At 44.4% G+C, this 21,193-nt stretch overlaps 1 protein-coding gene across 1 annotated transcript in view; it reads right to left on the bottom strand.

Moving 5' to 3' along the window:
• Rtn1 (reticulon 1) overlaps positions 1-21,193 on the bottom strand; it is a 215,737-nt gene that overhangs the window by 84,008 nt on the left and 110,536 nt on the right. The window contains exon 3 of the mRNA XM_013346088.2: positions 14,023-14,781. Coding sequence (XP_013201542.2) covers positions 14,023-14,781 — 759 coding nt within the window. The remainder of the gene's footprint in view (positions 1-14,022; positions 14,782-21,193) is intronic.

The following is a 21,193-nucleotide window of genomic DNA, read 5'->3' as shown; positions in this document are numbered from 1 at the left end:
GCATTTCTGAAAAATGATTCTGACAAACCTTTGTGTGTGAAGCTGCTTATTTGAGGGTGAGGAGGGGAGCCAGGCAATCTGCCCCATATCACGATTGATTCAATTAAGTCCCAATAGTGTCCTTTCTCTTACGTTTCTAGTGCCTTCTAGCTGGCACTAGAGAATTTTATCCTGCTGGCCTGCTGCTGACTGGCAGCTGTGGGAATAGCTACAAAGGTAGTGTTCCACGGGTCTATTATCCTGCAGCCTTAGGAACACCCAGCCAGAGGGCTCGTCTACCAAGGACAGCACCCTGGCAGCCTTATAGTCTTCTGCGTCCTAACCCCACTGTTGACTGTGACCTAGCGGAACATTTTAGAGCTACTACAGAAAACACAGCCCGATTTTAAAATGTGAGTTTAATTGCTGTGGTTTATGATGTTCCCGTTCTATCAATCAGACTACTTCAAAAGCATCACTTAATTTAAATATCATTACGATTTCAGAAGGGACAGACTAATTGTCTTCTTTTATGTATAGATAAGGCTTGGGAAGTTTTGGGTCAGCAAGTGGTAGATGTGAATTCAAACTCAAATTCTTCTTATTCTGGAGTCACTACATCATACACCCAAACTCCCTAATCACCTCAGTAATAAGCTTGGCTTTTAATAGGGTTCTTCTGTATTCGGAATGACAAAAAAAAATCATTTAGAACATTTCCCGTTATATAGCGGTTATAAAATTTCAGTAGATTGGCCTTGTGGGTTCAGTGCAGCAAAGAAGAGGTTAAATGTTGGCCCACAGTGATGCCATCTTATGCCTTGCTAACTCAAGCCTATTACTGACAGCATCGGTTGACCTTAGAAAGCATCTTTCCCTGCTGACTGCCCTTTCCAGAGCTGATCACCCCAGGGAGGATAGCCAAGAGGCAAAGTTCTTCACGAGTAACAGCAGGCAACCCACACATGATGATAATTGGTCCATTATTCTTTAACCTTTTACTCGATGCAATACTGTTTAAATGGGCTTTGTGGGAAGAGCATAAGCTACAAAACACACTGACATTCAATAAAAGACTACAGTAGAATATATCAGCAACTGCACCTACCTGGAGTCATGATTTGAGATTGATTTGTTTGTCAAATGTTTACCGAGTGGCCGCTTAAGGCATCATTAAAGACATTCAAGACATCACAGTGAACAAAAAGCAGATCTCAAGAGCTTAAAGACATAAGCAACAAGTAGACACACAAGTTATTGGAAGAAAACTGTTGGGGAAAGCTCAAGCAAGAGACCAGCCAAAAGGCTGCTTTCCAGTGTGCGCCCATGTGTCATGACAGGAGGGCTGTTATTGCTTCTGGCCAGCAGACGATGCTCTAGTTCCGTTTCTGTTGCTGTGACCAAATATCCTAGCAACCAGAAACTCGGGGGAGGGAAGCTCTGCTTGGGTTACAGTTCTAGGTTCCGGCCCATTGTTCATGGGCATCGTGGTAGGAACCCAATCAGAGAAAAGGGGAGAAGCATTATGTGGTCCAGGACCCAGCCTATGAAATGGTGTTGACCACAAGGAGCAGGGTCTTTCTGCATCAAGGTGAGGAGCAAAAAACTGAAGATAACAAGAACCCTCACAGGATAGATGAGATTAATATAGTAGTTGGGAGCTCCAACTAGACAGATACTGATCTGTAGAATGTATGTCCAATATTTGGGAATATTTAGAGCACACTAAAAACAAAGCTCAACAGAGCATGATAAATTGAGTCACTTGGCTTTAGGACACCTCCCCAAGGTGACCTGCTGCACTTTATGGGAAGAGGTTATTAGTGAAAGCAATCCAACTTCCTGTAAATCACCGGAAGTCAGCCAATAAAACTGTAAGAAATAAAGGAAACCTATCAACTTCTTATTTGAAATTTTATGAATTAAAAAAAAAAACCTTTGTGACAGAAACTGCATTAAATGAGTAACTGGACTAGATTCTCCCACAGTCTCAATTTATTGTATAATTACAGATAACATGAATATTTGAAGAGCAGCAAAATGAGATAGTAAACACATAATCTAAATTATCTCAATTAATCCTTACAAGATGCAAACAATGTAGGCACTATTTCCCTTTCAACAGATGAAAAAATGCAGGCGGGCTTCCTGGTCCAAACTCACAGAACTGGTAATCAGTGGGTAAAGGAAGCGCTAAGTCCAGGTGACCAGTGGGATGAACAACTGCATGGTTAGAGTCTACAAGGGGATTCGACAAAGCCCATGGTTCCAGCTCAGGGGGCAGTTTTTCCACTTTCACCCGTGGAACCCATACTTTTGAGAACAGACCCATTAAAGGCCACCAAAGAATGACAGAAATTTTCCCTGAGAACAATTTCCTGATCAGCAGGCAACAGTGGGCTCATTCCCCCACTGAGATAGAGGCTGCTGCTCCATCTCCAGTACAAACCTGTATCTGGGCATTTGGGGTCAGACCACATTGAGTGTCAGGACACTCGCGGCAGGAGGTGTAAGGGTGAAGGCACACTAGGGACAGCGGCCGGTCAGCCTCAATCCCAGGTGATTCACTCCTCAGAAGCCTTCTGGAGATCCAAGTACTTGGATACACCAGCAACCGAGGCAAAAAAAAAAAAAAAACAAAACTGGTTACTGGTTTATCAAGTGCAACCTGCAGAGTGCCCAGCGAAAAATGGAGCTCACGAAAGGCTCCAAGGGAAACAGCATATGTGGAATGTGGTATTTGGAAGGGAAACAGGCACAGCTTAGGGATATTATACTCCAGGTTGTGGGCTCTGAGCAGCTGAGGGACAGGGTGAAGGCTAGGGATACTAAATTGGTGGGTGGCATGGACCTCAAGAAACTGTGTGCAAAAAAAAATTCTAATCTTTCTGGGGACTAGCTTTAGACAGGGGGACTTTCCAGTCCTCCTGAGGTCTCTCTCGGAAGCTTTTTGTGTTTCTGCTCTCCAGAAAGAACTAGCTTCTCACCTGTGATTATTATTCACCTAAAGACGAGTCAACTATCAGGAAATTATCTTAGTTAGAAAAGGGAACCGAATGGCAATTGAGAGGTTGTATTTTTGAATCTGGGGTTTTCTAGTGTTACAGTGTCACCAGAATACTGACTTGAACCTCAGCTTTTGCCTTGAACCTGATATAAGAGCCTTAGTTCAAAACCTCTAATCAGTAGGAAGTCAGGTTCAGAAAACACACAGAGCAATATGTGGTTTGGATAGAAGCCACAATGGTGCAGCTTAAAATTAATTCTGCTGGAAAGCTAAACTGCTCACTTAGAAATACTCTGGAAACTCTGTCCTTGTGTGGATTCCAAGAAGTACACGAATTGAGTGACCAGCCACCTCATAAACAGCCCTGCCATGTGGACATTGTAAATGGATGGAGAATTGGGTGACCAATCACCGTATACACAGCCCTGCTACACTGACATTGCAAAATCCATTCAAAGACCTCCTCTTACCTCACAAGCCAAGAGAATGAACTACAAAGTTCAAGTCATGGAAGGTTTTGATCAGGTTAAAGTGAGATGCTGGATATTTCCATTGCAACCACTGGATGGCAACAGACATTAGCAATCCACTAACCAATACAGAAACACTTCTGCTTGACCCGATTTCCTCTGGAATTTTCGATGAAGAGCCAAATCTAGAGCTGCCAGGGGAAGGTAAATAACAGTGGGTTTGAATGTCAACGAATTTGGTTTTGAAACATATATTTTGTTTTTTTCAAATGTTTTGTATTCGAGGAAGTCCTGTAGGATTTCAGAACTCACTCAAGAGCTGTAAAAACCTGAAGTGCTTACCGGAAGGGAAGCATTAAGCCAGAAAGCTGTGTTTACTAGAATATCAGTTCAGAACTGAATTATTTATCAGTGGTAGTGCAATCTTTGCTTGATAATAAAATCATCTCTTCTACTGACCATTTAGGCCCTCAGCAGAACCCTACCCTCAAGCATTTGCTGTGATTAAGAAGAGACCAGCATTATAGGGGCAAAATCTTCTGGAAATACTTCCTTGAGGTCAGCACACGCTAACTGCGGTGCAGAGGGAGTCAAGGCTGTGCCTCATGCTGACAGCTGAAGGTGGCAATATACGAGTCTCTGAGGTGGTTTTGAGGTTTGAAAAATCATGGAAGGGCCATGGAGAGCAGCTGAGGATTAGCACCATGAGAAGTCAGGAGAGGTTATTTGGTGTGTGTACTGCCTAAACGGAAGTAAAAGTTCCAGGACTGAAAGGGTCATGGAGCGAAATCAAGGCTTGGTACCATGTAGGGGACGAGTCCCTGAAGAGAGCCGGAGAGAGGCTACTGATGACAGTGCTGCTCAGCTGCACCAGAGACCCCAGCAGCTTGGAGAAGCCAGGACCACAGGAAGATCACCAAAGGCAACCTCACTATGGGGTGGAGCTGGCCTGAGCCTGTGGCACAGGCTGTGTTTTGTGGCAAACCTTTTGGAGCCTAGACAATGGTGAAGCCCAGAAATTTGACACATTGTTGGACTTCTGTTTTCTTTGATTTTTATATAACTAGGCCCCAACTGGTCCTTCTTGGAGAAAGAAAGTGTTTAACTTATTTTTGATTTTACAGGAGCCCACAATCCAGATGTTTTTGAACTTGGAGACCTAGAAGTTTAGAGTTATAGGCTATGGCTATTGTAGAGGCTTTAACTTTGAAAAAGGTTTTGGATGTTCTAGAGAGACTAAACTTTTAAAGTGTGTTTGAATTTCTAAAGACTACAGGGCTTTTAAAAATTGGAGTGTTTTGATTGAAATACTGATATTAATATGAGATCTTGTGATTTAACAAGAAAGAAAAAAATTATAGATTAATAAGTGATGTGTTTGTGAATCAAGTTGACAAGGGGTCCATTGTGCAACTTGACACAAACCTAGGCATATCTAGGAAGAGGGCATCTTTACCGAGGAATGTCACTCTAAGATTGGCCTATGGGCAAGTCTGTGGGGGAGGGGATTTTCTTGATTAATGATGTGTAGGAGGGCCCAGTGCATTGAGGGCAGTGCCAACCCTGGGCAGGTTGTCCTGAGTGGTATAAGACAGCAGGCTGACCAAGCCATGAAGAGCAAGTCCATGAGCAGCATTTCCCCACGGCCTGTGCCTCAGGTTTCTGTCCTGAGTTCCTGCCTGGCACTTCTCTCAACAACGAAGTATTACCTGAGAGTTGTGAGCTGAAACAAACCCCTTCCTCTACAAGTTGCCTTGGTCCTGGTGTTTTATCACAGCAGTAGACACTGTGAGACACTGTTAGTATGATTTTTATCTATATCTTAACTGTTTTGTAGATATTCTGGAGTCTTGTAATTTCCTGGCCCTACCCAAGCCTTTATACGACTTTATTTAAAGAGATGACTTGGCAGTCTATAATTCTTTTCTCCTTCATGATGTGCCACATTTAAAGCCCAAAGGGCTAAATCTGACCCTTATTCTAGCTCCAGTGTCAGTCACCTAACATTTTGGTCACCTAAATGCAATAATCCCCTAGATCTTTGCCATTAAAGATGTTAGTAACACCCATAGGTAGTTTTCCAATAACAAACACACGCGCACGTGCGCGCGCGCGCACACACACACACACACACACACACATGCATGCATGCCTGTGTGCATGCACACACACACAATGAGACAAGGGGGTCTAATGGTTAAAGTAGTACCATCTAACTTTATTTGCATTTCCTTTCCCATATAAATACGCTTGCATCTGTTTGTAATTACCATGCTAGCAAACACTGAAATAACATTTAGAAGGCCATGAGAACAAATATCTCTGTTTGATGCAGAGTAAGTTCAATACATCAACCTCCCAAATAACTCCAGTCCACCCATTGCTCTCTTCCTTCCTGCCACCTCACCATCTCACTCCTGCGGTCCCTTCCCAACTATCTTCTGTCTTCCCACTTGTCTCTCCCTTGACCTTCCTCCCTATATCACCAGGATGTAAAATGTAAAGAAAGCAGCGTCTTTTCCTGATTTGAAGCTCTCTCATGTCTGCTCAGAATGCTTGGGAAAGACCTAACTCAGCCCATGGTGTGAGGAATAAGGGGCATCGCCAGCCCACCAACCCTTTTCTGGACCCTGCCTTGGCCATCATTTCTTCTCCATCACTAGAATATGCCTAGGACTTGCCTGCCTCTTGGCATTTGCCTTTTCTGCTACCTAGAACTTTCTTTAATCAGCTCTTGCCATAACCGCCTCCTGTCCTTTACAAGAGTTTCTCTGACTTTCCTATCTGTCAATAAATGCCACCCTGGCCAAGTACTCTCTCACATCTTTCTCAAGGTTTCCTTTTCAAAGTCAGCCCTTCTTCTCAGACCCCGCTTCAACTCCCAAAGAGGATGAATTCATATCTGCCATGGTTATAACTACAATGTTTGTATTACACATGTGTGCCATATTGGTTGAATCAAAGATGAAGGTCTTGCTTCAGAATGGCTGGATATCTTGGAGGGAAACTTACGCTGCCTGAATTTTAAGAGTGTTTGTGTGATCACAAAGAAAAACTCTAGAAGTGTAGACAGCTGTCTATGGTATCTCAACATTAGTGGAAAGGGGGGGGTGAACCTTCCAAAGGGGAAGGGAATCCTCTGGAGCCTCTGACTCTGAAAATTAGAAGTGTGTGTGTGTGTGTGTGTGTGTGTGTGTGTGTGTGTGTGTGTGTGTGTGTGTGTGTGTGACATGTCCTCTAAGCTCTGTATGGGAAGATAGTTTCTGTGAGGGACAAAAAGCCTGGATAGAGTCATTTTTTTAGAAGACCAAAATCTTAGCTCTCTGTGAACACTCTCTATGGACAAGTTCCAGACTTACTTGTATCTGTCTGTCTTAGTAGCTAATCCTCATCCCTCCCACGTCCAGGCCAAATTTACTAATGAGTTGGGGCTTATTATATTCAAGATTTGACAGTGAAATATTGCAACAGTACAAGAATCTTGCCCTGAAGAAGAAGTTTCAAGACTATCCAATAAATAATACATGTTAGAGGCTACCACAATTTGGGGCAATTTTATCCATGACTTTGAAGAACATCTCCTCCAGTCCCCCAAAGCCAGTGTTTTAAAAGTATTGATCCACATGCAATTTAAGCAATGTTAACCTTGTGTATGCTTCATAAGGGAAAGCCAACAAATGGAAGACAGTATATGGAACTGACTGCTGGCAATCTCATTCCAGAGATGCTCAGAGGAGAGCATCTTCTGTCACTAAGAAAAGCCTCATGAAATTAACTTAGGTGCTCAGAATTATCTTTGCTGGGAAACTTGATGTCTCTAAGTATCTGGATGGCTGTGATGGGCATCATGACTGTCAACTTGACTAGATCTGGAATAAACAAGAGACACTCCTCTGGGTGGGTCTGTGAAGACATTCCCGGGAAACATGAACTGAGTTAGGACGACCCTCTATCAGAGAAAGCATCCTCCAGTGGAAGTCTAGTTATGAAGAAGTCCAAGGAAAAGCAGGACTCCTTGCTTGCCTGCTTGTTTCTTGTTGTTTGGTGTGTCTATCCTGTTGACACTGCTAGCATCAGGACCCAGCGTCTCCAGCCTTCCCATGTAGACTGAGGACTAGCAGCACCATCCCTACCTTCATGCCAGATCAGGACTGCTGAGGCATGCAAGCTCTTGACCTGAGCAGCTTCAGGTCTCAGCCTCCTCAGCGTGCCGACAGCCCTTACTAGACAGCTCAGTGCCAAGGGTATAAGCCTCTCTCCTAAGTCCCCTTGTGTAATACATACTCAGTTCTTCCTCTCTGGAGCACCCTGACTGATATGGTGGCCCACACTGACACAAGAGCAGACTGCATCAGGGAATTACTGGTCCATCTTGAAAAAAACTGAAGCGGAGCGGCTGCTGATGTGGATGAGCGTCAGGCCTCTGGTTGACGATGCTGACATTTCTACCGTGAGAGGAAAAGACTTCCCAAGACTCTTTAGGGCCTGATTTATTAATACAATCTCACAGGAGCAGACACATGTAATGACTGTTAGCTTTAGAATTAGAAGAAGAAAAATAAGTGGATGCTACCGCTTTTGGTTCTCCATCAGATACTGTGGGACAGAAACAATCTGCCGTGCTGAAGAGTAGCAGCAAAAGCCCCATCAGCATCCGGCAGGTGAAAATCTAGTCTGTGTGTCAAGACCTCCATCTGTAGCCTTCCTGGAAACATTACCCTAAGGAAGAGACAAACATTTTCTGACACAGTTTCCTCTCAAACTCCGGCTGTGCAGCTGGTCCCATGGTGAGAGGGGCTGGATCAAAGGGTATTGGGATTTAAGACCGCAGTAGCTTTTATCAGAATATCCTCCTAAAATCTTATGAGTGTTTGACAAGCTCTCTAGCACACTGTGCTACAGCCCCAGCCCCAAGCATGTTTCGAGCATGAGAGCTATAATCATGGAGAATGAATGAAACAGAAATAGCATCACTTCATTTGCTTTGTAAAGGAAAGAAGACAGGAAGGAAAGATTCTGATGGATAGCACGGATGTACTGAATTCACGAAGTCTGTGAGTTGCCCAACGGCAGTGAGGAAATGAACCTGGAGCTCAAAAGTGAGGAGGTCTCCAAAGCAAGAGACTGGGCAGTTAGCACAGAAAACCCATTAGCTGAAAGGCCATGGGGGGGGGGGTTAGCCCTGGGATTGAGGACCTGAAGGAGAGAACAAGGCAAGGACTCTGACACCTCAGCAATAGTAAAAGGGCAGCAAAAGGTTGGAAAAGAGGCTGACAAGTAAGGTGAGAACCAGGAAGGAGAAACTTCAGAGGAAGAAGAGAAGTAGAGCTCTGAGAGGAAGTGAAGGGCCTCCAGATGAGCTGGTAGTGTCCCTTTGGCTTCCTGCTCCAGAAAATGCTAGAAAATTGGGCCTAGGAGGGCAGAACTGTACTCTCAGAGGTTTGGGAGCAGAGGCAGGAGGATTGCAAGATCAAAGTCTGCCTGGATTGCAGAGTCAGATTAAGCCCAGCTTAGGCAACTTGTGACACCTTGCCTCAGAAAAAAATAATTATATAAACTTAACAAAACAATATGCACAATCTTACATCATTCATATAATAAAAATTCATATAAAATTACTCATTACCTTTTTAACCAATATTTTGCTTTTTATAACTTTATTTTTTTAATTACATGTACATATGTGGACATGCGCATGTGGTTACAATGCCTTTGGAGGCCAGAAGAGAGGGTTAGGACCCCTGGAGCGGGAGTTAGAGGAGCTTGTATGTCATCTCACCTAGGTGCTGGGAACTGAACGATTAGTGCTCGTAACTGCCCAGAAATCTTCCTATAACCAGCTTTTATTTTGTTTTGTTTCTGATTTATTTCCTTCTTCTAATTGAAAATAGTTTTTTTGTTGTTGTCCGTACAATATTTTAAAGATTGATCAGGACGACACCATTAAATTACCAGAGAGGACAAGAAAAATTCAACAGAAAGGAGGCTATACGTTTGGCAAGAAGGGAGTCACTATTTTCAGAACAGCCTTAGGTGGGACTGTGACAGCCAACTGCCATAGCCCAGAACTCACCTATCCTGATGAGTCACTCTGGGTGCTAAATATTTTATTGAGGATTTTTAAAATTAGTCTTTCATTTGCACATTCCCGAGATTTGAGGTAACCTGGCCTCCTCCCCCTTTAGTCTGATGGCACTAAGAGTCTGTTCTTGAGGTGTGGAGGGGAGAACACAGAGCACCGGAGGGCAGGCCTGCACAGGATGGAAAATAAGACATAAAGAATAATATCTCTAGCTCTGCAGCTGTAGAGGGCTCTGAAAGGCGAGGCAATTCCAAAGCACAGGCCTGGGACTACTACGCCTGGTACCCCTGGATCACTCACCATGACTCCATCAGATAGCTGAGTCTTGTTCTAAATGTTTCCAAGCCCTGAAATGTAGAGTAGCATCAGTCGGAAGACTCTAAAGTTGGAGGACGAGGAAGCCTATCTGCGAGGCACAAACCCAAATACTTATGCTACCAATGTTTCACTGGACTTGAGCAGGAAACCACAAAGCTGGTGACCCCACAGTTCAGGGCAGTCATGATTGGCTTAAGCGCCAACCTCCTGGGCTAGCAGCAGTGATTAAGAACAGCCTGGGGGAAGCTTGGCAGCATCTCTGTTTTCTTGCCTGCTGAAATGGAGCTGCTAAGACCAGAGGGAACCTCAAAGCCCAAATCACCTTCTGGTGGTGCTGACTCATCCTCCCAGGCCTCCAGGGCTTGGCCTCTCCAGAGTGGCCTTTTCATATAGTGCAGCTGAGCAGTGGATTTTCAGTGGGAGACTAGATTTCAAAAGACTCCTCGGTGCAGAAGAGAGCAGAGGTTTTCCACCCTGGTCCCCCTTGATCTTTTGAAAAGACTGCCACTCTCTTCTCTTTAGTGTCTAAACTCAGCAGCAGAAGGTCTGAGCTGTATGGAAAGCTTGCACGGAGATCTGAATGACCCTGGATTGGTCACAAAAGGGCACTGAAACCTTGCAACCAGAACTGCAGCTTTACAGGTCTTCAGCAGATATCTGGGAAGGCAGCCCTGATCTGGGATTCTCTTCTGTATGCTGTGATTACCACTAATGAAAAAAAAAAAAACTGGCTTGGCCTGATAGGATAGAACAGAGGTAGGTGGGGAAAACTAAACTAAATGCTGGGAGAATGGAGGCAGAGCCAGGGAGAAGCCATGTAGCCCCTCTGGAGACAGACGCCAGAACTTTACCCAGTAAGCCACAGCCATGTGGAGATACACAGATTAATGGAGATGGGTTAAATTAAGGCATAAGAGTTAACAATAAGAAGCCAGAGCTAATGGGCCAAGCAGCGTTTTAAATAACATGGTTTCTGTGTGGTTATTTTGGGGTTGAGCAACCAGGAAACAAACAAGCAGCCCCCTTCCATAACAAATTGGCACCCATGTGGCCAACTGAAATCCACTTAAACCTGAGAGAGAGTAATTCTAGACACAAAAATACAGAGTTTAACTTCTTGCTGTTTGCTGGCAGCGTGCTGCAGCAGTTTCTTTAAGAGAAGTTTTCCTGGCTCAGTGGTAGCAGAAAAAAAAGCCACGTGGTTTTAAAATGCTGGCTTTCTGGACTATGCTGCCAGCACAACCTCTGGCTCTTTCAGGAGGCCAAGCATTTAAGTGGGGTTTGTAAGCAGCCTGTTACAAACTGCTTAATGGCTTAACATAGATCCGCTGCATACTTGGAACTGGGGCAATGTGCATGGCTTGCACAGGCCATGAACGGACTTCCACCATGTTGGACTATGCAGAGCAGTCAGGAAGTGCCATATATACCCTAGTAATGCTGCAGCTTAAGTGTTTAAGATGAGCTTAGCATTTTAAGAAGCCGTTCTGGTCAGAAAAGGTTTACAGGTTCACAATAGGACAGATTGAGACATAAAAGACCTCTAAATGGGTCACAGTGTGTTTTAAAAATGTACATAGGCTTGGGAGAGAGAAGAAAAAGAGTAAAGAGACAGTAAATGTAATATAAAAGAGACAGACAGTCATAGATTAAAGGAATAAAGATAATAAAATAAATATTAAAAAGTAATAGAGTAAAAACCAGCCATGTAAAGATGAAATACACACAGAAAGTCTGGATTATGTATATTATTGTGTTTTCTTTGAATTTTTTGACTGCGAAGGAGCTAAGTACAGAGAGACATTGGATAATAGAAAAGTCTTCTGAATTAAATCAGCCGGTGTATCTCAAGGATATGTTGACCTCACAGTGGAAGCCAGGAGATGTGCTACGTTGGGGAAGGGGTTTTGCTCTTGTTTCAGCAGGAAAAGAAAAGTTATGGATACCATCAAAATCAATAAAGATTTGGTTTGAAAAAGACAAATCTCTTGAGAAAGAGAAATGACAGCTCATCCACAAAGGTGACAACCAGTCAGGTGGTAAGGAAACCTTATAAGAGTCGGGGCAGGATTCTGTTCTTGTCTTTGCAGGAAAATACTCATCTTCAAAAAGTCAAGAGATCCTGGACATCTAGATTCCGAAAGAGGAAAAGATAATTATCCAGATAGGATCACCAAGCAAAGAGAATTATCACATGTGAGGACATGTCATCTGAAGGTAAGAATCTCTGAATACTACATAAAATAATAATCATGACTCACTTAAAAAATCAAAGTTGACTTTTGAGTTGGACACTCTGTCCTTCTCTAAATCCAAGTCTGTCGTTAAAAATAAAAATTCGGAGTTTCTGTCTCATGTCAGGAGCCATGGTATGGGATAGAAAGAAGAAAGAATTTAGAAAATATTTTACTTTTCTTCATACCTATGTTTGTCTCTATCATACCTTTCATTGAATATATGTCTGTATAAGTAATGTTTAAGTTTTCCACAATAAACAATGAATTTTCCCACAGTAATCTTTGAAGTTTCCAGGAAGAAGATGGGGCCCCACCACAACAACTCCACCTGGTTGATATGACCTCACGATGCTGATAGCGCTACTATAAGACCTGTTTTGGGAACCAACAAGCGCCTCCTTGCAACATAGCCCCAGCTGTTGGGCTTGTCTCTCAGATTTCCCAGGGAAAGAAGTGGGCCTGCAAATTTCACCTTTCTCTTCAGTCCTCAGACTCACTTATTCTTGGAGATAAACGTGTTGGAATAGCATTGCCTACATAGGGACTGTTTCAGGAACCATGGGGACTAAAGTGGAACCATGCCTGTTTCGTGTTACATGACATGAGCACAGGCCTATGACTCTAGCACAAGACCCAGGAGATTGAAGTGCTGTTGCCCACAGCTCCTGTAAGCCACGGAGCTCTTCCTTTTCCCAGTCAGAATGGTGGCAAAATACTTTAAACTAGTATCAACAGTCACCAGACAAATGCACATTCTTACTTACATTTGACTTCAAATATCCTCCTATTGCACACAATAATATACATAAATTCTGGTGATAGTTATTTGGATAGTCAGCAGGCTGGGATTATTACTCAGTGGCCCTGGGTTGATTCCCAAAACTGCAACAATAATAACAAAAATCATTTATCTTGGCCTCTGCAATCATATAATAAAGTTATCCTTTTATTTCATCCCTCCAGATCCTCCCATCCTAATGTGATATTTTTGTTTCATGTGTTGGCTTCCAGTCTATACTGAGAAAGATTTTATCCTCTGTTTTTATATGTAACACTTTAGGTTAGCAAAGGCATGGCCAAGGGGTATACCTTTCAAATCATTTGTCTTCAGAGGGCAAGAAACTTGTAAAGAAGCAAAAAGCAGAGAAGATAAGAGTGGCCCTGGAGTGAAGGTGTCCCTTGAGAGTAAACAGTGCCTCATCTATTCGTCTGGTTCTTTTAGCTCTGAAATGCCTGATGAATCTCAATCAGGTTCGGTGGGTAACTTCAGACGGCGGAGGAATCTCCTTTATACCCTCGGAGTCAGGATGATAAAATACTGACTTATTTCATTTGAAGACTTTCTCGGAGGGAGACCCTAATGACTAGAGTAATAGAATTCTAAACTATAAGCAGCTTTAAAAATTATTGAGTACTGTTAGGCGCTGCTAGGGGACAGAGAAACGGTGGAAGCAATTTTGGTTCCTGTCTTTTCTGATTATCTAGAACTCAGAAAACAAACCTTTCACTGCTTAGGTATAAGAAAGAACAGAGCTGAGCTCCTCACGGCCCATTTAGGCAAAACTGAGCAAAAGGCAGGTTTCGGAGTGAAGAGTCATGCCCTGTCTTTAAATAGACAGAAATAGGAGACAAGCCTGGAAGATTCCAAGCAAAACTTTACTTTTCCACAGAGGAAGCCCAGCCTGGAAGAGTGGGGTCACCAATTCAGGTCCCAGGAGTACACAAAACACTTGGTGATTGGGCCTTGTGGTCCAGTGCCACTGCCATCTGTCCCCCTTGTGAGTCAAGCCACGTTTTCCCTCCCATGCCCACTATTCTGCCATCTGTGTCCCCACCATGGTGACAGTTTCAGCGTCCCTGCGGATACCTCAGTGCACCCCAGGATGACTCTGGAGGGACAACCCTGGTTGGAAAAAGCTGCCCCTTTACCTTTTTCCTTGTTGAAGAAGGGCAGAGGGGGCACGAGGCTGGGACCAAGCGGTTCGCGACCCTCGGTTGCCGTGGGGCTTTGGCTGGAACTCTCAACTTCCTCCTTCGACTTTGGCTGCTGTGAAGTGGGTGGCTCGGGGGCCGGGGCTCCATCGCCCGAAGAAGGCTCCGGGCGGGATTGGAGGGCCGCAGGAGTGAAGCTGAGCACCGGGCTGGGTTCCGCAGGGCCCTGGAGGCTGGGCGCCCGCTCTTCTGCGGCCCGAGTGCTAGTCTCCTCGCGGATGGCATCCAAGGCGCCCGGCTTCATCGGGGGCGAGTCCTGCTCGCGCTTGGGGCTCTCCTCTGAGGCCGAGGAGGCATCACAGGACTCGATGATGAGCTCGCTGTCCAGTTCGGCCTCGCGCTCCTCCCGCAGGATGCTGTACTGGATGGATGGCGAAGCCGGAGAGGGAGGCGGGCCCGACACGTGGCCGAAGCTTGCATAGCCTGAGGGCAGCGCATCCTCCGAGACCATGGGGTCCTCTGATACCAGCTCAATTTCCGAGTCTCCAGACTCCGCACTGCTGGCCTCGTGGTCCAGAGGGTTGGGGATGGTGGGCAGCCCGGACCTGGCCTTGGCTTTGGGTCTGTCGGTCACCTGGCCTACTGGCCTTGAACTCTCGGTGGTCTCGTACGACAACCCCTTTGCTTCTTTAATGGCAGCGATCAACTCATCCTCAGAGACACTGCCTTTCCCCTGGGACTCTGCAGCAGATGGTTCTGTCGTCCCACAGAGTGAAGAAGAGCCAGAGAAGCACACACACAGACAGACAGATGGACAGAGAGAAAAGAAATAAAACAAAATTCCATTAGGGGGGATGTTTTGTCGTTGCTTGAGAAACACACATCTCATTAGTACAGAAATAGTCTGTTTCCAGGGCTTTGCTGGAGAGACAGGCCACCTAAACTACAGCTAATTATTGTTGTGGCCCAATTAATCAGTGTTTTACATACCTATCCATCATAATCAGCTGCTTTATAAAATAACCCTGCCATTTCTTAGCAACAGAGTCTTGGCTCTTTTGTCGGTTTGAATACACCAAAGATTCTAGAAGTTTTAATTTCTGATCCTCCCTCCCCCGAGGGGGGGAGTTTCTCAGTTCCACACATTTGATCAGATAATCAAATGGACACATATCCCTAACTGATTCTACAACATAAAGAGATAAGAAAGTTCCCTCTGTGCCCCTGGCTACTCATGCCTTCTCTGTTAATAAGACAGGCTTGAATAGACTTCTGAGATTTACATTTTCATAAGAGTGTTTTTACTTTTAAAGCATAAAATTCAAAGGTTTTGCCATTTTTCCCCCCCAGCGGAACATGAGGTTTATCAACTCTACCATCCCACAGGGCTGACAATTGTGGCAGTCCACTGCCATGTTTCCCCCGCCACCTCTTGAGAAGACAGCAACTTAGAGTCACCCCAGTCCCTGGGGCTAGAGTCACCCCAGTCCCTGGGGCAAGAGTCTGCTTTCTGCCTGAAGCTCCCCACAGATGGCCCGGAGGCCACACTGGCAACCCTGCTGAGCTTGGCTGCTGGGACCACCATGACAACCGTGTTCAGGAGCTGGCTACTGTCTTGCTATGGCAAGGGCCTCTCTTCCGGGTATCTTAGAATGGCTATCTCCGGACCCTACCTGGTGGCAAAAACTAACTGTCCAAATCATTGGGGTCACTGTGGGGTTCTAGGGAGGCAAGAGAAGCACATTAGTTATAACTGTATGATCTGTGGCTCTAGGGTTCTGTGAGAATGTGATAAAATATTTTAGAGTTTTCAGTAAAGCAGCATTAACTTTACCTTAGGCATCATCAATCTGTTAAGCAGGGACTTTTGCCCTGCTTACAACCGAAAGGTAAGGGATTGTGACTCACAAACAGTATGCATAAAACTCAGTGAAGTGCATAGCATGCTAGATGGTAGCAAGTGCTATGAAGGAAATGCAGAGCTAGGTAAGGGAGTCAGACATTCTCGAGACATTCTGGACAGCCTGGGATGAGGGTTCAGCTTTAAATAGGGAGATCAGATGAGGTCTCTGGGAGAGGCAGACCCAGATCTAACACTTAATTTCCAAAGGAAAAGTGTGCCAAACAATGCAAAGGCCTGGAGGTGGGAGCTGCAACGATCTCCAGATACCATGATGTCCGGAAGGACTCGGAAATAACGGGAGTGTGGTAGAAGAGGTGGAGACAGGGATGTGTCAGAGTTCATGAGATTTTTAACCTGAGTAGAGAGAGCAATCGTCAGAGTAGAGAAATGATGTACTCTGTGCTTTAAGTGTCTTAAAACAACTGCTTTCTCCCGAAAGCATGCAACTAACATTATATGGTCTGAATAGGTTATACTTAGGAATATATACGGGTAGACGTATACGCCTGCGATAAGAATTCATTATAAAGGTCGTGAATTTGAAGGAGAGTGGGAAGGGTATATGGGAGAGTTTGGAGGAAGGAGAAAGGAGAAATATAATTATATTATGCCATTGGCCATGCCAGAGGACCAGCGGCTGACAACTGAAATTCCATGTGTCAGCCCACCAGACCTCTGGGCCAATCTTGCTTAGGCAAGACCACAGGACTGCAGACCCCAGAGTGTCTCTTGCTTCTGCTGTGCCTTTACATGTTTGCTGCAGCTCTCTTTCTCTGGTATCTGGCACGGTGTGAATGGATGTGGGGAGATCTCCACTGCCTGTAATATAGTGTGTTTATCTCTTAGAAACATCCTACTCTACTGGGCATTTTTACCTGTAGATTGTCAAGAAGATGACCCCTCCATAAACTGTATTGTCTAATTTATAACAATAATGATTGCCTATTCAAAGTTTTGATGAATAAAAATAAACAAAAGGATATGTCCCATAGCTAAGGCCTATGAATTCCATGTTGGGAGCTGCTCAGTGATTAAAAGGAAAGCACCTGAGTCCAGGAGCCAGGCTGGTTCTAATTCTCTTAATGCTGAAAAGAGGCAGTCACGTACTATTAGCTAAAACAAAGCTTCAAAATAGCATCAGGTTATACCAGATGCCTTGTTTATAGTTTGAAGATAAATAACCCCAGAAAAGAAGCTGAAGTTCACAAGGACACACAGCCGAGCTGTCTGACTCTTTAGGCTAGGCTTGAAACTACAAAATGGCCTGATCGTTGCTAGCTCTCCTTGCTAGGTTTGGTTGATGACCAAAGGGGGTGGTGATTAATTCCATACCCATTTCTGCCCTCAATTTCCTGATATAAAAACTATTGAAGAGTGGGTATGTACCCTCAAGATTTAAAGTAGAGCTGACTGGTTCTTTTTCATATATAAAAGTTTAGGTTTGTGATTCCTTTAAGACTCCTTATAAGATTCCCTTTCAAGATAAGTAACAAAGTAATGGGCCCTTTCTTTGTAACTGCAAACTGCAGCCTGCCAGGAAGAACACCTTGCTTGTCCACACGGTTAATCTATGACAAATTGCCTGGGTATGAATGTATGTGGGTTCTTGGGATAATTTGGTTTTTTTTTTCACCTATAGTATATAATCTTGAAAATGAAATTTAAAAGAAGAACAACTGACTCATTCTCTCAAGTTTTCTTGACAGCTCTTCTTGTATTATCTCAGACTACTTTCATAATGGCTACCTCTCTTTAGTAAGCATATGATTAGTTCTTTTATATCATTTCAAACAAAATGACAGTATGAAAGTTGCACTGAGTTACTGCTTCATGGTGGGCTAAGAATGATAAGGCAGGAGGGGAGAATCAAGGGTGTCAATGAAGACATGGTCTATGCCTTCAGAGCACAGTGGTGATCAGCACAGCTCCACCTGCGAGCATGGGCTGGGTGACAGGCACTTTGCACATCTTGGGAGCTTACAACCTTGTGGCAATCGCGTAAACAGCTGTCTAACATTGCTACACCCGTGTGTGTCTCTCTACCTGCTTTAGTCTAGGCCTACCACCTGTACACTGTGCGGGATTCCTCCCATGCTGGTTTCTGGTTATTTCAGCCAATAGAAAAGGCGAAGAAAGGGATGGATATGTTGCAGTGTTCCGAACTCACTGTGTCTTCTGAAGCTCTAGTTCTTAGTGGGTTTCTAGAACCCTCTCTTCCTGCTCTGCTAGGTCCAGGGATAGTAAGGGCCCCTAGCATTAAAGTTTCACCATTGTCTATTGGTTCTCTTAACATCTCTACACCCATGTAAACATCACTGTCTCTCTCTTCAGGTACAACCTCTGAGTGTGTTACGGGTATCCTGGCAGAAACGACTTGGCTTGAATCTAAACTTGTGTCTCTCTGTTTCAAATCTTTATTCCATGTTCCCCCATGATATCCCTGTTTCCAAAGGAAGCAGAGTCTGAGATGGGAGCCGTCACAGTTTGGAAATCAGGCGAGGAAAGGTGGTTAGATAGTCACGTGCAAAAGGATGTGATTGTCACAGGCAGCAAGATCCCTGCCTCGTTCTATGTGAAAACTTTATTTCAGATGGAACAGCCTAAGTAAGAGGTAGTTACAACCCAATATTCCTCAGCTAATTAGCGAATAACTTAAATGTGATATGCCCTTTCAGCGGGATATTCTTTGGCCTTAAAAAGGGTGGGAATACAGGTGCATCATAAAAACAAACATTGTTAGTGTGCCAAATGAAATAAGTCACAATGAACTGCATTATTATAGTATTCCATTGAAATACAATGTTTAGAATAAGCAAATCCATAGGAAAAGAATGTATGTTGGTGGTTTCAGGGAATGGGAAAATCCAAAGGTAACCAAACAAGGTCCAGGATTTCTTTGGGGTTAATGAAAATAACTCTAAAATGAGGTGATGGACCACGACCCTGAGTACATACAAAAAAATATTGAAATGCATGGTCTTCATGGCTGAGGAATAATGTTATTTTTTTAGATCAAGATGAGATGTAAGGAGGCTTGAACTTGATCTCCCCTAATGGAACTACCCCAAGTCACAATGGACTAGACCATGAAGAAAGTAAGTCTAATCATAGCAAAGATATGCATATCTAGCAGGAAGTGCTTGCATCAAAACTTCAGTTGAAGTACTGCAGGGAAAGATCTGGGGGATGTGTCTGGAAAGGTAGGCAGGTCTCTGGCCCCAGAAAGCTATTAGAGCCGTTATCTTATTGGTATTGTGGATACTGGAGTAAGACCAAGAGTGAAAGCCAAATGAGCTGCTAAGAGGGCAGACAGTACAGTAACTAAGGGTGAACATGACTTGAGTTTAGGGACCACAGCATAGAAAAATTTCAAGGAACACTGAGGTGTTGTGGGATATTTGCACACTGCATAAAGATGTATTTGCTGTGATTGGTGTAATAAAAAGCTGAACAGCCAATAGCAGGAGGTATAGGTGGGATTTTAAGGGAGAGAGATGAATCTAGGAACTTGAGAGATGCCAGGAGACACAGAAGAAGCAGGGTGAGCAATATGTGACAGAATGTAGATTAATAGACATGGGTTAATTTAAGTTATACTAGCTAGTTAAAAGCAAGCCTCAGCTAAAGGCCAAGCTTCTACAGCTAATAATAAGTCTCTGTATCACTGTTTGGGAGCTGGCTGGCAGGACACAGGACTTGCTACACTGAGGAGAGAGGAACAAGGAGTCACAGGGTCTAATTTATGTGAGTGAGGGAAAGATGTTAACAGCCACTCAGAAGGGTTGGGGCTGGCAGAGCACATGGGCAAGGATTCCACAGCACAGAAGCATGGCAGTCAGACAATGAGCTAATCCAAGGGACGATGGAGGGGGTGACCTTACATGGGATGTGTCTTCCCTGTGACACACCTCGCTCTGCTCTCTTCTGGTGAAAGCTCCTGATCACTTGAGCTAGTGGGCCTGGCTCAGTTCTTGTCTGGCATTCCTAGGAGCCCAGACTGTGCCAGCTGGCCTGCTCCTGCATCCGGCAGGAGATGGGTGGGTGTCGGCTCATTCTGCAGAGCTGCAGCCTAGGGGATGGTGTGGTGAGTCTATGTCGTCATTATCCTCCATCTCACTCTCAGTGATCACAGACTTCAGTGTCACAGAAAGAAAGGACAGCCAGGGAATACAGACTCACTGTCGCTACCCTGGCAACTTTTTCAGTGCCTGGTACACAGGAGGTTGAAAGAACAGTCACAAGAGAGCTACTTCAAAATGTCAGGACAATGGTGCATCTTCATCATCATCATTGTTTTATGTTCATACATGTTAGCATGTGTGTGTATACAGAGGTCAGAGATTGATGTTGGTCACCAGCCTCTATGTATGATGATGCAGGGTTTCTCACTGGAAACCAGAGTTTGCCAATTCATCTAGTCTAGATAGTATATTCTGGTAATTTCCTCTCTCCATTCTCTAAGCACTGTGCCGTAGTGACACACATCTTGGAGGTAACCAAAAGCTCTCCAGTTGAACTTAAGGCCTGCTGAATAGGAGGGAATATATACCTGTAGCCCCAGCTAACTGCTTGTGGCTAGAAAAGTCCTAGACCCTAGAGGCCAAGCCTTTCTTTCTTGAATAAATCCTACTTAGAAGTCTGCCACTGACACCTTCTTATATTAATACAGTTTCTAACTGTATCTTAAATACTTATGCTGGTACCCATGTTTAAGTGTCGCTCTCACCCCTCACCAAAGAAGCCGGTGGAGGCTTGTACAGAGAGAGCGCCACAACTGGTCCAAAATACAGAGGATAAATTGCCATGGAAGTCCAAGTCCCAGTTAGTATGTCTGCAATTCAACCCCTATACATCAGGGAACATCATGGACGATTCAGTAGAAATATTGGAACCAGCAGAAGACCAGGATGCCTACTGTTAGACACTATCTTCTAGATGTGACAGGGAAGCTGTACCCATGAAACTTAGCTATGTGGGTACCTAAACAAGACCTGTGGAATGGCAACACCAGTCTACATGCCAACAAGGATAGAGGGCATTCAAAAGGTTCTACCCCTAGATGAAGAGCTACAAACAGCTAGCACAGTTTGGTTTTCTAGGAACGCTAGACAAGCAAGAGCTGGGCCAGATCCATTAGCTAAGCTCTCTCTGTCTTCCTCTCTTTTCTTCCCTCCCTCCATTCCTCCCTCCCTCCCTCCCTCCCTCCTTCCCTCCTTCCCTCTTCCCCTCCCCCTCTGTGTATGTGTGTGTGTGTGTGTCTGTGTG

The sequence above is a fragment of the Microtus ochrogaster genome, chromosome 1, assembly GCF_000317375.1.
Source record: "Microtus ochrogaster isolate Prairie Vole_2 chromosome 1, MicOch1.0, whole genome shotgun sequence".
NCBI lineage: Eukaryota > Metazoa > Chordata > Mammalia > Rodentia > Cricetidae > Microtus > Microtus ochrogaster.
This window is presented reverse-complemented; position numbering and strand designations above follow the sequence as displayed.